The 14,303-nt window shown below is 59.0% G+C and overlaps 1 protein-coding gene across 4 annotated transcripts in view; it reads right to left on the bottom strand.

Moving 5' to 3' along the window:
* SBNO2 (strawberry notch homolog 2) overlaps nucleotides 1-14,303 on the bottom strand; it is a 49,508-nt gene that overhangs the window by 29,194 nt on the left and 6,011 nt on the right. For all 4 annotated transcript variants that reach the window (XM_085013411.1, XM_085013415.1, XM_085013410.1 and 1 more), the window contains exons 2-3: nucleotides 4,578-4,769; nucleotides 76-149 (exon numbers count right to left, since the gene is read on the bottom strand). In XM_085013411.1, coding sequence (XP_084869537.1) covers nucleotides 76-149; nucleotides 4,578-4,730 — 227 coding nt within the window. In that variant the 5' untranslated portion in view covers nucleotides 4,731-4,769. The remainder of the gene's footprint in view (nucleotides 1-75; nucleotides 150-4,577; nucleotides 4,770-14,303) is intronic.

Genomic DNA, 14,303 nt, shown 5'->3' with positions numbered 1-14,303 from the left:
CATGAGGGTTGGGTGGCTCCCCAGCAGGATGCAGTAGGGCTGGTTTGGACCGGGGGCGTGGGAGCAGTCACTTACTGGCTTTCACTGGAGAAGGCTGGGTATGGTGAGGGCGAGAAGGTGTTCCACCAGGAGTAGTGCAGCATGGCGTTCTGAAACAAAGTAGCAGGTGTCACGGAGAGGGCAGGAGGCAGGCATCCCAATCCCAGTCCCCGCTCTCCCCACCACCACCACCACCCACTGCACTAGGGCGGGGACCAGAGACCAGAGCCTGCCCGGGGGCTTTCCAGTTGGGTCACCCGTGCCTCAGTTTCCCCATCTCAGGAGAACCCACTGGGGGGCTGTGGTGAAGACACTTTCAGCAGCGCTGGAGATAGGGCGGGAAGGGGACAGTGAACATGGCTGTGACTCTGGACTGGCCCTGCCCCCAGAATCCCTGCAGGACTCAGGAAGCCCATTCTGGAAAGTGGAGGATGGGGCCCCATATAAAACAAGATGGTGTGAGTCCCTCCTGGGCTGGGCCCCCACAAGGGAGATGTGCAGCCTGCTGGGACAGGTGACTTCTCAGAAGAGCAGGCGGCTCCCACCAGCACCATGGACAGGCCCCTAGCCTAGCCAGAGCCTCGCAGCCCAACCCCTCCCAGGAGGATGTGGGGTCTGGCCTTCTCAGAGCTCCCAGGGGCCAAGCCTGGTTGGTCCAAGAGTGAGGTACAGGCAGGGGTTCTGGGGGACCTGTCTTAGGAAGCGCCAGGGGGTGGCCAGAAGGATAAGCCTGAAGTCAGCAGGAGCAACATTTGGCAGGACCGGCGTGGGGGTGGGGACATGCACACCCCTCTGAATGGGCCACATGAGACTCCATCAGGGAGGCCAGCAGCTGTCACTGGAGAAAGGCCTGCTGGCTTCAGTCACCATGCCCTCTTGTTCTAGCCCCTGCCCAAACAAGGCCTGCTCCTCGGGAAGGCCACTCCCTTCCTCTCCAAGACTCACTGACCTGGTACTGGTCCAGAACCCACCTAGGGCCCCTCCCCACTGTGCAAAGGGGAGGAGCTAGTCCCATCTCCCATCACTGCCCCCATTCCCAAGTCCAGCTCAGAGAACCAGAGCGAAGGAGATGTGGTGAGACCTTACAACTGGCGCAGGCCCTAAGGCTCAAGGTGAACCAGAGGAGACCAGCTCAGGGTGCGGTGGCTCCTGCCCAGGCTGGTCCAGGGAGTGGGCTTGGGCTATGGGCCCAGAAGTGGGCAGCTGGGGAGGGGAGGCCCAAGGAGCCACTTGCTCACCAACCTTCTCTGCCTGTGCCCAGACTGGGCCTGGGGTGCCCTGGTGGAGCTCCCAGGCCAGGGGACTCCCAGGCCCTTGAGGAGCTCAAGGCCTCATGCTGAGGAGGTGGGGAGGTGGGGTCCCGTGTGGCTTTGTCTACACAGCACCCCAACCTCCTCCCTCAGCGTGAGTCTCTGGTAAGGCTGCCAATGCATCCAGCCCCAACCCACAGAGCTGGTACATCAGAGCCAGCCAAGCAGAGCCTTCCTTGGGATTTTACACTTGCAGCCAGAGGGAGTGGCTCCGCCTTCAGAGGGCAGGCCTGTGGGACTTGATTGGTCCAGAGATGAGCCTCTACCCCAGCAAGCCAATCAGAGTCTGCCTGGGGATTTCCCACCTGGAGACAGAGAGGCTGGCCCTCCCCAGGGGAGGAGCAGGCCCTGGGAGATTAGCCAAAAGCTTCCCAGGCCAGTGTAAACTGATGAAGGAAGATGACACTCCCGCTAGGGTGGCAGATAAAATGAGAGTGCCAGATAAAACACAGGACACCCAGTGAAGTTGGAATTTCTGATAAGCAAAAAATAAATTTCAGTGTAAATACTGTGTGGAACATACCTACTAAAAATTTGCGTTTATATAAGATTTAAGTTTCCCTGGACTGTATTTTAATTTGCTCTATCTGGCCAGCTTGGCAACAATGATAGCCCTAGGGGCATGTCCCTGCCAGGCAGCCCCAGCGCCAGCTCCACCCTGGGGTCCTCCTCCCCAGCTTGGGTCACCTCAGCCAGGACATGGAGAGGAGCATGGCATCCACACTGACCTCCGTGGCCTACAGGTCCTATAGAGTCTGCTGGCCACTCTTGGGCCAGACCCAGTGTGGCCTGAGGAGCAAGTCCACCACTGGTGGCCAGAGAGGAAAAGGCTGTGTGCAGAGCTGGGCCTTGGAGAGCACAGGAAGCCTGCTCTGTTCTGACTGCCTGAGTGGGCTCAGAGCCCCACATGGCAGCTCCCTTGTACCAGGGTCCCTATCTCAGCCCAAATGTCCCTCCCGTGATGCCAGTGTCTGAGCCCCTCTGGTCCCTGAAGACTGTTCTGGCCCTCGGCCAGCTTCCTGGGTCACTGTAGCTGGATGTTGTAGAAGTAGCCCATCCTCTGCAAACCCGCCCGAGCCTGCTGCTCTGACCCAGGATTCTATTCCAGAAACAGCCCCGGGGACTCATCCAGGAGGGGGAGGAAAACAGCAGCGCTATTTATAGCAGCGGAAAACTGGATGCGCCCCAAGGCCCAACAATAGGGAAATAATTAAGCAAATTATGGATGCTGAGAAGAAGGGATCCTGTGGCGTTGTTAAGAATGACAAGCGTGTGCTTGAAGCCTAGGAAATGGGGCGAAACAGCACCCAGGGAAGGCGTGCACTTCCTGCCACGTGTGGGATGGCTCAGGGAGGCCTCAGCTAGGCAGCGGAGGCTTGGAGGGACGTGGGAACAGCTTCGGCAAGAAGGGGAGCAGAGGAGACGGCTGGACTGGCACATGGTGGTGCGCAGGTCTGCAGCTCTAACCCCTTTTTGCTTCCTTGCCAGTGGAGGTGCCAGGCCCATTGCGTTTGGGTACCATGTGGGCACAGCTAGGCAGTGGGTGAGATCTGGGTGGGTGCACACCTCCTTGCCCCTTTCTTGATGCTACAATTTGGGGTCTGGGGCACTTTCTGCCAGTTCTGGACCTTCAGTCTGGAGCATCGCTTGGCCCTGAGATCCACCCAGCTTCTCTGAAACCCAAACTGGACTCTCGCTCTTTTTCCACCTGCCTTCCCTTGGCCCAATTCCAGCAGGTGCTTTACTGCTGCACCGCACACTGCCCTCTGGCGCCCGCACCCCACCTGCTCTCCGGGCTGACTGGCAGCTCCAGTCTCCCCAACCGAGAAACTCATCCCCAACAGAGAAACTCAGCTTTTGTCTTTTCTGCAAGGATCCCCCCACTTCACTCCTGGCCTGACTTGATGGAGGACTCCAAACCTGTCTCTTTGGGAGGCCTATGCTACCATCTGTGATGTGAGGACACCCAGCCCTTGCGGTCACTTTATCACTTATGGCCCTTCATCACAGTCGTCAAAACTCGAAAGCAACAAGCTGCCCCTCAGTAGGAGGGTGCATGAACAAACTGGGACGTGCAGAAGATGAAATGTTATTTGGTGCTAAAGAGAAATGAGCTATGAAGCCTGGAAAAGTCACGGAGGAGCCTCAGATGCACATGACTGAGAAAAAAAGCCGGTCTGAAATGGTCACATGCTGTGACCCAGTTGCAGGACATTCTGGAAGAGGCAGCGCTCTGGAGATGGCCGATGGGTGGTGCGGGGGTGGGGGGAGGGGATGAAGAGGCAGAGGGCAAGGGGTTTAGGGCTTTGACATGACGCTGTATGAAGCTCTAAAAGTGGGGATGTGTCCTCTGACATGTGTCAAAACCCAGACAACACCCAAGAGTGAACCAAGGAGTTCCTGCTCTGGCGCGAAGGGATCAGCTGCATCTCTGCAGCACTGGGACGCAGGTTCAATCCCCTGGCCCAGCACAGCGGATTAAAGGGTCTGGCATGGAGTTCCCATTGTGGCTAAGCAGGTTAAGAATCTGACTAGAATCCTTGAGGATGTGGGTTCAATCCCTTGCTCAGGGGGTTAAGGATCCAATGTTGCTGTGAGCTGTGGTAGGTCGCAGACTTGGCTCAGATCTGGCGTGGCTGTGGCTGTGGTGTAGGCAGGCAGCTGCAGCTCTGACCCCACCCCTAGCCTGGGAACTTCCATACGCTGCAGGTGCGGCCCTAAAAAAAAAAAAAAAAGGATCTGGTGTTACCGTAGCTGCAATCTAAGTCACAAAAAAAGAAGAAAAAAAGACTGAACTGACTGTCACTGTGGCCCTTAGTGACACTGGATCACAGCTGTGATGGAACACCCTCACCAACAGGGAGACCAGGGAAGGGAGAGGTATGTGGGAACTTTCTGTGCAATTTTCCTATCAACCTAAAACTGCCTAAGAAATAAAGTCTTATGAATTAAGAAGAATGGGTGCTGAAGCAGAAGGACAAGCATGGAGTGTGACCTGCCTGGGCGGTCCCAGCCCTTGACGCCCCATAGGTGAGGGCAGCTACCAAAGCAGTGTGTCCCCAAGGGTAGTCAAGGCCTCTGCAGAAGAAACTTTGGAACTTTACAGAGAAACTTTGCAGAGGGTCCTCCTGGCAAAGCCAAGGGCCTCCATTTCCACAAGAAGCATCAGGAGGGGAGCCAAGGGGCCAGGAGGCCGACCCTGAGGGCCAGGCTCACCTGGATACTCACCTGGACGCCGGACCCGCACAGCGGGGTCTGCAGGGGCGGCGGGCTGTACAGGACACTGCCAGCTGGCGGGGGCTCGTGTGGAGGGAACTCCCCATCCATGGTGGGCCCCACTACCAGCATTGGGGGGCTCCACAACCCGGGCCGCAGGGGCATCTATCTGGGCTTCTTGCTCCGAGGCGGCGGCATCATGACCTGGAAAAAGACATGCACATCCTGAGGTTGCCCTTGGACCCTGATGGTAGCTTGGCCAGGCTCACGCAGAGGGAGAGCAGTGGGGGTTGTGGGACACTAGGGGATGTCCCCTGACCTATGCAGGGGGTGCAAGTTGAGGCTCCCCAACTCCACAGTGCTGCCAGGGTGCCCTCCTGGTTTCCAGCACCTCTACAACTGGGGAGGGGGTTATCCTTCAGCTGCCAGGGTGCCCCACCCCCCCGGCGATGACATCCCAAGTCACAGGAAGCCCTGCTGACTGCCCTTCCTGGGAACACTGGGGCCAGGACCTCCAGGATGAGGGCAGCCCCTTACATGTGGCCAGGGCCAACCCTGCCCAGCACCCCTCCAACCCCTCCCCTTGTTCTCAGGCCCTGGAGCTGCCCTCCCTACCCATAAAGAGGGCCTAGAGCCTGGGAGCCCAGTGTGAGTGCCGCCCATCCAACCTGTGCTCCAACTAGTCTGGCTGGGAGGGATATCTGAACTGGGGGTGCCCACAGGGGGCAGAGCCCTCCCCATCCCTCTGCAGCCGCATCAAGCCTGCTCAAGCTGAGGGTCTATCAAGTCCCCCCACACTGGGTTGGGGCTAAGATCGCACAGGGCCCCAGCTGAGAATGAGGGCAGACACCCAGCCAAGAAAAGCTGCAGGGACCAGCCCTGGCCCCCACGATCCCCCCACTCCCACAGGCCTGGAGCCTGGGAATGAGGTCCCCCAGACCCTCTAGCCTGCCACCACAGCAGGGACCCCAGACTGGCTGAGCGCCCCTCAGGCTGCGGCCCCAGGACATTAATCACCCAGGGAGGCAGGAAGGGGAGGCGGCTGCCACTCCCAGCCAAGCCCTGAGTGAAGAAATCCTCAGGACTTCCAGTAATCACGGCCGCATGCGGGCAGCTTGTGCAATCCCGAGGGGGCGGGGAGGGCTGCCTGCGCGGGCCCTGGCCGCCTCCATGCCTCACCACGCGGCCCAGAGGGGCAAGACCAGGGCTTGGGCCACGGTGTGCCCAGCCCTTCGGGGCGGCTGCAGGAGCTGGAGCCACAGCTGCGGGTGCCCTGCTCTGCTCATGCCTCTGAGCTCGGGCTGCCAAGCTACCAGCAGGACGCCACTGCCCCCAGCCCACCCCCCCGCCACAGCCACACCGGGCAGGACCCAAGACACAGAGACACGGCTCTCCTCTGACCCAAAGTCTTGGTCAGGCAGACGGTCCAACCCCAGCTCTGTCCAAGGGTCGGATAACCTCCAACAACCCAGGGCCTGAGCTCCTCTGCACCTCAGTCTGCTCACCTGGAGGATAGGTTGTTCAGGTACGTGCACAAGGCTCATCAGGCACTCAGCAGAGCCCAGAGCCTCTGCAATCAGAGCCACTAAGTGACTGCTGCCTTTGTGGAGACCCCAGGAGGCTCTTCTATTCAGGGGAACCCCCACGAGGGGTCAGCCCCCACATCAGGGAGAGCAGGCAGGTGGGAACCACCTTTATTTGAGAGAGAAGGCTCAGAGGGCTGACAGCTCAGCTCACTCTGTCCTGGGGTTGACCACCGCCCCTTGTCTGTACCAAGTGCAAGGGACGTGTCCCCCAGCCAAGAGCCCCACTAAACCCCGTCGGCACCCCTGCTGCCACAGCATCCTTCTCTCTTTTTCTTGACCCTACTGCAGCATAGTGGAAGTTCCTGAGCCAAGGAGTGAACCCACACCACAGCAGTGACCTGAGTGATGGCAGTGACAATGCCAGGTCCTCAACCGCTACGCCACCAGGGAACTCCTGGTGTCCCTCTATTAGCAGCCAGAAACCCAGCGAAGCCAACCTCTTCCCACTCCTGGGCACCTCTCAGCTTCAAGGCCTCAGAGGTTGCTCACTTAGGAAGCACCATCCAAGCTCACGCCAAATGGCCTGGGATGGGACACCATGGTCAGCTCCCCAGGGACTCCCCCACCTGCATCAGGCCAGGCCTGCATGGCCCCATAGAACCTGTTCTGACTGGCAGCCCCAGAAGGCTTGGGCACCACACTGTCACCTGCCATCCAGGGCATCACGTGCCTCCAGAGAAAGGTTTGCCTCTGAAGGGGAAGCCGCAGACTTGACGGGGGTAAGGTATGTGTGACTTGGGGGGGGGGGTCCCTATCTGTTCAAAGAGGCGGAGAATCTGCCTCAGGGGCCCCAGGGTCTGACTGAGCAGGGTGTTGACACCTGGCCCTGGATCAGGAGTGTGGGGAGGGGAGCGATGTGGCCTCGAGTCAAGGTGGCCCCTGGGCACCAGGAATCTGGACCAGGGCAGGGTTGTGCAGGTGGGAGTGCAAAGTGGTACAGCCCCAAGGTTGGCAGTCTGAAGGTGAAGCGGTCACCACAGATCCAGCAACTCCGCTCCCAGCCATCTACCCAGGAGAAACAGATACACATTCCCACAAAAACCTGCACACACACATCCACAGCAAAAGGTGGGAACAATCCCCATGGAAACACACATGTCTCCCACACGCGGGAGCATCACTCAGCCATGAAGAGGAGAGAAGCACCAACACTTCTACCACGTGGACAGACCTTGAGACAACGATGCTCAGTGAGAGAAGCAGATGCAGAAGGACGCACAGTGTGGGATTCCATGGATGGGAAACATTCAGAACAGGCACATCCAGAGAGCAGCTGTCAGGGGCTGAGGTGGGCACACTGGGCCCACCCCCACCCCCACCCCCATAGGGCCCAACAGCATCTCCCTGCCCCCACCTCCACAGCCTCCAGCCCCCTGTTCCCCCACAGCCCCCCAACACCACACTGGTGCAGCCCCCAAACATAGCCCCTTGAATCCTTCCAATCTCTGCGGAGCAGCCCCCCCCAGCCCTGCCCCACAGCCCTAGACTCAGTACCCTGTTGCCAGTCCCAGAGCTCCAGAGGGTGAACATGCCATGTCCTAGGGCTTCTAGCCGCCCAGGATCAGCCCCACCAGGTGGGGTCTCAGGGCTAGAGCTCCATGTATTTTCAGATGTTAGTCGCATGCGGCGTGGTGCCCACAAGGTGCTCTCAGGGGAGGGGCCTTGCTTTGTGTTGCAGGATTTCCTCTTGAGATCAAGTTGTGAATGAGTCATTGTAAAAGAGAAAGATCAAGGAATCGGTGGCTCAGATAGGACGATGGGGACATGGGGGGGCAGGGCGTGGGAAAAGGCCAGATCTAGGAGAGGCTAACCCCCACCTCTTGGCTGAGACCACTTTGCCCTGTCGCCCTGGCCAGTGACCCCAGAGCAGGCTGCCGGGTCTTACCCTAGGATGACAGTGAGCTCTGCTGGCTCAGTCCCCTAAGCCCCTCAGAACACACTGTCTGGGCTTGCTGGCATAGTTCAGCTTGGTCAGGAACCCTGGGGGCCATGTGTCCCTGGACAGTCACCTCCATGAGTGGTAGGTGGGCTGAAAAGGGGGGGCCCCAAAGAAAGCCTCAGGAGCCCTTCCTCCCCAACAGTCCACTGAGGCCAAGTGCTCAGTGGGACACACAGGGACACAGAGCCAGCTGAGGGGGGTTGGGAATTTGGAGAGAGGGCCCAGTGCAAGGGGAAAGTGGTGAGACAGAGGAGGGAGACTTGAGAGGCTGGTGTCCCCCAAGCTCATGCCCACCAGGAGCCTGGGCAGGGGTCTTCCCTCAGAAACAGGGTCTTCAGAGGGGTGAAACTAGTTAAGATGGGGTTGGACTGCAGCAAGGTGGCCCTAAGGCAAAGACTGGTGTCTTTTTTTTTTTGTCTTTTTAGGGCCATACCCGCAGCATATGGAGAATCCTAGGGTAGGTGTCTAATCGGAGCTGTAGCCACTGGCCTAAGCCACAGCCACAGCCACAGCAACGAGGGATCAGAGCCGCTTCTGCGACCTACACCACAGCTCTTGGCAACACTGGATCCTTAACCACTGAGCAAAGCCAGGGATTGAACCCGCGTCCTCATGGATGCTAGTCAGTTTCATTAACCACTGAGCCATGATGGGAACTCCCAAAGATTGGTGTCTTTGGGGAAACACACACAGACACAAGGAGGAGAGGCCATGTGAAGACTGAGACAGAGGCTGAGGGTCACCTGGGCCTCAGAAGCTTGAATAGGCAGGAGGCACCCTCCCCTGGAGCCTCTGGAAGGAGCATGGCCCTGGAACACCTGGATCTCAGTCATCTGCCTCCATAACCATGAGAGAATGAAGCTCTGTGGTTTAAGCCGAGTGTGTGGTCAGCCCTGATGGCAGCCCAGGGACACTAGATGGAAGGGGGTGGTAAGCCCCAGTTGGAGCCACCCTGACACTCGGCTCGAATCCCTGTGACCCCTGGAGCCAGGAGCACTGCTGACCAGTGGGGCCGGCACCAAGGATGTGACCTAGGACCTGCACAGGGTTCCCAGGGGCATGTGGAACACAGCCACTCTGGGATGCCAAAGACAGGGAGGGCCTGGCCCCAGTGACATGCCAGGCAAGCAGGACACGGAGCCTCTCTGTCTGGGACAGGGAGAGGGTGTCTCTTGCAAGACCTCCCGGCCTGCTGGGACACGAAGCCCCCTCCCTCCCTGTGGTGGGGCCACAACATCAGAGCCAGGCCATCACAGTCAACCTGAGGTTGAACGGGGGAGGCCCTGGAGGGAGGGCAACCGCATAGCACGTCACCCCAACCTGACCCCAGGAGCAAGAGCAGCCGAGCCAGCCCACATGGAGGGCCTGCCACAGGGCACACACACAGTGACCCTGGATGCCAGCCCCGGGAAGGTGCTGCTACTCCAGGAGGTTGGATGGTGCAGGCGCCATTCCTGAGGACAGACACTAGCCATCAGGAGAAACTGCGCCTGGGCAAGCAGAACTCACCCTGGCCCAGGCGACAGAGTGATGTTTGCTGAAATGAATGTTTATGCAGAAAAGGAAACTCTCAGGCTGAGTCCTGGAGGCACCGATTCGATTTGGCCTGTGGGCCAGGACAGCTGGTTCCAGATGCTCAAATTGATGACGAGGTGGCACTTTACGCAGCTCACACACCCAAGGCAGAGCTGAATCTATAACCACACCACCCTCCCACAGCCTTGGGAGGCCGGTGAGCGCCCCCGCCAACCCCGAGGGCACAGCTTGGCACACACAGCCTTTACTACCTACCCCAGGGCCCAGCAGGGAATGGGGACCAGGAGTCTGGGGCTCGGTGACCCCCAACCCCTGGTCCCCACTCCCAGGTGCAGTCCAATCTTACCAAGGGAGAGCACACTGGCAGGGATGGCGTTCTGGCTGCTATGCCTCTCGGCCCACCCGTGCAGCTGGTGAACCTTTAAATGTGTCCTCATGGACAGGTGTGGAGCAGCTGCCCACAGTGGCAGGCATCTTCACAAGAGCATCCTCCTCCAGGAAGAGCCTCCTCAGGGCTTGTGCTTATTCAGTCTTTAAAAGGCTTTAGATACACTGAGCATGCGGTCTCCTCTGACCCCCAGATCTTCTTCCCCTGAAAAGATGTTAAGCCAAATCCCAGCAAGCCCAACTTTCCAGTCCTTTGACACTGATGTGCCCTAGTCTGTCCAGAGTCTGTAGGGAGAAGAGTCTGACCCTCCTGGCTCTTGCCGCTTGGTGACAGGCATGCCTCAGGCCCCTTGGCACCCAGGCATCTCTTCCCAGCTCCCTGGCGAGCTCTGAGTGAGACAGCAGCTGGTGCTGCCCGCAGCTGGGTTGCACTAGTCCCAGGGAGGTGGTCCGACCAGCAAGCAACACCATTTGGCTCCTTTGGTCCAGTCTGGTGCCAAGAACATCATAAGAGACCTTTGCCCGTGCCAAAGGGCACCCTGATGCTAAGGGAGGAAGGTGACAAACTGGGAAGAGGGAGGATACTCCCAAATCCCAGAAACAGGGGCCCTAAGACCCACAATGGGGCCTGGATCTGCTTCTCCTTCCGTCTAGAGGAATAACCACAGACTCGGACCCTGTCCTAAGCCCATAGATCAGAAGTCCAGGTGAGCACACGGGCCTTGGCTCTGGGTCTCCCAAGGCTTGGTGTGGTGCTGATCTTGTTGGCAGAGCCGGGGCGGGGGGGTGCCCCCATCTTCAGAGGTAATACCTGGAGGCCCCCGGAGCTCTAACTCAGTTCCCTTCAGCCTCCCATGAAGAAAAGTCCCCTGCTTATAAGGACCTCTGGAGGACACTGGGTCCTTGGTGGAATCCAGGGCAATCACCATTTCAGGGTCCCTAATTTAACCCCAACTGCCAAGTCCCTTTGTGTGTGAAGTGACCTATCTACAGGGCTCAGGACCAGGACGGGGGTGTCCCTGGGGCAGTTACTGAGCTGACCCCAGAAGCCAACTAGGATGCAGCCCATGAGGGGACAGGAGGGTAGCAGGGCTAGTCTCGCCCTGTGCACAGTAACAGGTACTGGAAACACCGACCCTGCCCCTTGGAGGTGCCTGGAGGTGGTGAAGCCCCTGGTGGCCCCCTCTTGGGAGGAGGCTGCTGGATTCCTGGAATGCAGTAGGGCTTCCAGACAGGCTGGTTTTGCAAGAGGAGTGGCAGGTCTGAAGTTGGGGGGTGGCAGCCTCTGCCCTCCCAGAGCTGCACCCCAACTCTGTCCCAGCCTGGGGCACTTTCACTGCTGAGGGTTACACCCCAAACCCCCCAACCAGGGCCATCCCGACAGCCCCCGAAACCTAGCTGGGGGCCCACTTACCCCGAGTCCTACCCCCAAAACAGTGGGCTGAGCTCCTGGAGGGCCGGAATCTGATGCAAACTCCCTTAATGCCCTGGCTGGCTCACATGGACACCAGGAGAGGCTCCCACACCCTGCACCACCCCAGCCAGAGGGGGGCGCCCATATCCCCACTCTGCAGCTTCCAGGGCAGAACACCCCTGCCCCTCATATGTACACACCCTGTCCCAGCTCCTGGACCAGCCTTTCCTCAACTTACCTCACGTGCTGTGGGACACCCACGCCTGGCACCTCTGGGCCATCTCTGAGGGGAACTTTTGCCCCATCCCAGCAGTGAGTCAGGGCATAAATGCTTACTGCGGGTCCACAGTCAGACCGCTCCCTCCCTCCTCCATCCCACTGCTGCTTCCTGTGTCAGCCTTTGACCCCAGTGCTGCGACTCTGAAACTGACTCCCGGGAAATGCCAGACGCCTGTCTTCCGGAATGTGGCACCACTCTCTGCACCAGCTGCGAGCCTGGAAGGACTGCCAGAGAGGCCTCTTTCGGTTTCACTTGGGGATGTGCTCCAATGGGGATGGAGACCAATTGGATGGAGGCACCTGCCCCGGACTGGACAGTGCAGTTAGCGCAGTTGCCCTGGGAACCCAGGAGGGTGGGGCAGATGCCCAGCTGTGAGAACCCAGGGGGGCACTGGGGGACATAATAGGGGCCAAATTCAAAGCCTTCCCCTGGGTAGTGTCTCTGCTAGCTGTGCCCTGGAGGCTCCCAGGCAGCACAGGGGGAGCGCAGAGCTGACTTACTGGGTGACTCCCCTCAGCCCCACTTCCTGCAGTCAGGGCAGAGCCAGGGCCTGGGGGCTGCCAAGGGAGACTCTTTGACCCTGCATAAAGTGGGGAGACGGCACCTTGTCCCCCCTCATGGGACTGAGAGGAGAAAGATAGCCCCCCCCAGGCCGCAGCACATGGGTACCTGTGAGCAGAGGCCAAGTCCTGCTTTCTCTTTTTCTTAAATACTTCTTTGTTCTATGGAGAAGTGATTCACAGGCCACACACTTCACTCATTTAAAGTGTACAATTTAGCGGTCTTTAGTACATTCCCAGAATTGTACAACCATCACCTCTAATTTCAGAACATTCCATCACCCCCAAAAGAAACCTCACTCCCATCAGCACTTGCCTCCACCTCCTCCCCAGCCCCTGACAGCCTCTAATCCATCTCTGTCTGTAGATGTGCCTGTTCTGGACGTTTCACATAAATGGAATCTCACACTGTGTATCCTTCTGTGTCTACTTCTCTCACTGAGCTTCACGTTCTCAAGGGCTGTCCAGGTCTTAGCAGGTCTTAGCGCTGCCTCCACAGGGGGCCAGGCAAGCCCAGAGCATCAAAAACTTCTCGGGCGGGCTCCCACCTGAGGGCAGGGCAGCTACATGCCCCAGTGAGAGAAGCTGGTGGCTGTCACTAGGCAGGATGATAAAGGAAGTTTGCTTCCTATCCAGCCCCATGGAGGCTGCCCATGTGGGATTGACCCAGCAGCAGGGAAGAGGGTAGCTCTGAGGGACAGGAACAGGGGTTTCACTCAGGGGAGAGGAGCCCACAGAAGTACTCAGGCTGCACACACAGGGAGACAGTGGGCAAGCAAGGGCAGGCCAGGCCTGGACCGGGTCTGAGTGACCTCGCTCCTGGTTACACCAGCATCCAACCACACAGCCCTTGGCTGCAGAAAAAGGGGCTGGAAATGCTCCAAGCCTGCATAAGACACACACACACGTGCACGCACGCACAGATACACACACTCACCTGCATGCACACACAAGACACTTGCACACACATGCATGCAACACTCACACATGACATATGCACACACTGTCATGCACGCCCTCACATGGACGTGCACTGCTGTACATGTGTATCCGTGAAACATGTGTGCGTGCGCGTGCGCGTGTGCACGCGCACACACACGCACACACACACCGCCATGTGTCCACACAGACACACATGCACCCTGGAACTGCGCTAGCATCATGGGGGGCTGTCTCCCCACTCTGCTCTCAATGACATGACCCCCACATAGGGAACAAGCAGATCCCCGCCCCCGTCAGTGGCCGTAAAAGCTTCAACAGGCGGAGGCCGTCCTGGGAGGGAGGCAGCCTCTGGGGACTGGACACAGTTGCCTCTTTATTCCCGGCCCAGCTCACTCACGCAGCCAGAGCCCTGTGCTGGGTCAGCGTTTCCGGCCTGGCCCCTGCTGGAGGGGTATCTGAGACTTTGCTAGAACCGAGCTGGGTCAGCCCAGGCTGGTCCTGTCCCCAGTGGGGGCCAGGCCTGCAAGCCATGGGGGTCCAGCCTCAGTAACCCCCGAGCTAGAGAGCGCTGGCCTTGGCTGCATACCTGTGGCCTCATCCCGCCCCAACTTCAAAGCCAACTGCCTCTTCTACGCTCCACCCTGCAGACTCCCCTACAAATCAGGCTCCACATCTGGGCCCTAGGCCTCCGCCAGCCCCCCTCCAAAGAAGAAACATCTCCCCCAACACACTTACACACACACACACACACACACACACACACACACACACACACACACACACACACACGGCGGGTCCAGCTCCAGGCAGGTGTGAGCAGACATCTGCTCAGAAGCTCAGAGTCAAACAAAGAGCCCACGCCCTCCAGAATTCCAGAATGCTGTCCCCAGGTCCCCATACTGGCTGTCCCTGGGGACAGCACGTTGTACCTGGCAGGGTCTGTGCTGTGTCTCCCCTGCCATGGGGTAACCTGGGACTGCCGCCCGTCCTGCCCTTCCCTGGCCCACTCACCAAGGGGCCCAAGCAGCCAGCTCTGGGCAGCCATCGCCCAGCTATGGGGCCTCCCCTGGGAAAATCCAGGGTGCTTGGAAGAA

The sequence above is a fragment of the Sus scrofa genome, chromosome 2 (genome assembly GCF_054392235.1).
Source record: "Sus scrofa isolate SSC_HxYL_T2T_F1_AM1 chromosome 2, Sscrofa_HxYL_maternal_Yorkshire_Landrace_v2.0, whole genome shotgun sequence".
NCBI lineage: Eukaryota > Metazoa > Chordata > Mammalia > Artiodactyla > Suidae > Sus > Sus scrofa.
Note: the sequence above shows the minus strand (reverse complement) of the source record. Positions and strands in the feature narration are given on the sequence as shown.